Genomic DNA, 1,251 nt, shown 5'->3' on the forward strand with positions numbered 1-1,251 from the left:
ATGCTGACACCTTTCATCTTTAAATAAAGCTGCCAGCTGCTTTGACCTTTGCTGACCTGAAGCAAGAGTATCATCATTAATCTATAATGTTTCTTAATTCTCCATCTCTTCTCTCCCCCCCTCTCCCTCTACCCTCTCTCCTTCTTTACCAGCACTAGACAGTATAGTACATATCATTGCTCGTTTAAGTGAGGTCATTCTTTCATCTGGATGTATAGCTGATTCATATGAGAGTTGAATGTATCTTCTTGCAGCATCTGAAAACTTGCGTCTAAAGTCGGCCATCTTGGCACTGCAAACCTATAAGTGATATGGTATTAATAAATTGTCATATTGCCAGAGCTCTCCTTAGCAAAAGTGTATTCATTTAACCCCGCCCCCACTAATTAATAACCTTATAGATGATGTGAAGTTGTCCTTTGCTGACCTCTGCTTGTAACAGTCCAGCTCTGTTCAGGTAGGCCTCAGCCGAGACGTGGTTTTCATCTTCAAGGTACAGCTGGGTAATCTTTAAATATACCTCCATCTTGAAATCAGCAGTGTATATTCTAATTAATAATAATAATAATAATAATAATAATAATAATAATAATAATAATAATAATAATAATAACAATAATAATAATAATAATAATAATAATAATAATAACAATAATAATAATAATAATAATAATAATAACACGATTCACTTCTGTCCGCTCTCAAGTGGGATCCCACACAATACTTCAGCACTGTTACTCCATTGACCGTCTTCTTCATATATTTTACTCAGTGCTAGTCTAATGTTGGTGACCTTAAAGAGAAAGAGGGGGGGGAGGGGCAAGGAAGAAAAGTAAAGATTCAGTTCAATAATTAAAATACAGTACTTGTTCTTCAAAGGAAACTATCCTAGGTTGAATGCTTGCTAGTGCAAAGTGACAGACGTCCTTTACAATGTCTTTGCCTATTCTCGGGATTCTCTCAGCAAAGAAAGACAGGACGGATTTGGCATCAACAAGACTCAATCTTTTATCAAGAGCTGCATGTTCCTTAATAAATAAATATTTACTTTAATGATCATATTATCTTACATGATGTCAGGAAGGCTTCTAGTGCTTCCTTAAGTTCTGTTTTTTTATATTTTGACAATATCTGGTCCAGAAGGTCTTGGTAGCCCTTTCCACCAGCCAAGCCACCAGACATCTTACTGTGAACATAGGCAGCCATTTTGATTAAAAGCCTCGCCCACTCTAATGCATTATAAAATAATAA

General features: G+C 35.9%; 1 protein-coding gene across 1 annotated transcript; it reads right to left on the minus strand.

Moving 5' to 3' along the window:
• Positions 1 to 6: 6 nt before the first annotated feature.
• On the minus strand, positions 7 to 1,233 carry LOC100639889 (COP9 signalosome complex subunit 4-like; the record flags this gene model as incomplete). Its single annotated transcript, XM_003392040.3, has 6 exons — positions 1,071 to 1,233; positions 867 to 1,018; positions 690 to 793; positions 395 to 548; positions 150 to 300; positions 7 to 56 (listed from the first exon to the last, which is right to left on the minus strand). Coding segments are annotated over exons 1-6 (747 nt in total), but the record flags the coding sequence as incomplete, so codon positions are not given.
• Between the last annotated feature and the right edge of the window lie 18 nt (positions 1,234 to 1,251).

Source organism: Amphimedon queenslandica, unplaced genomic scaffold, assembly GCF_000090795.2.
Source record: "Amphimedon queenslandica unplaced genomic scaffold, v1.1 AMPQUscaffold_2075_Cont25921, whole genome shotgun sequence".
NCBI lineage: Eukaryota > Metazoa > Porifera > Demospongiae > Haplosclerida > Niphatidae > Amphimedon > Amphimedon queenslandica.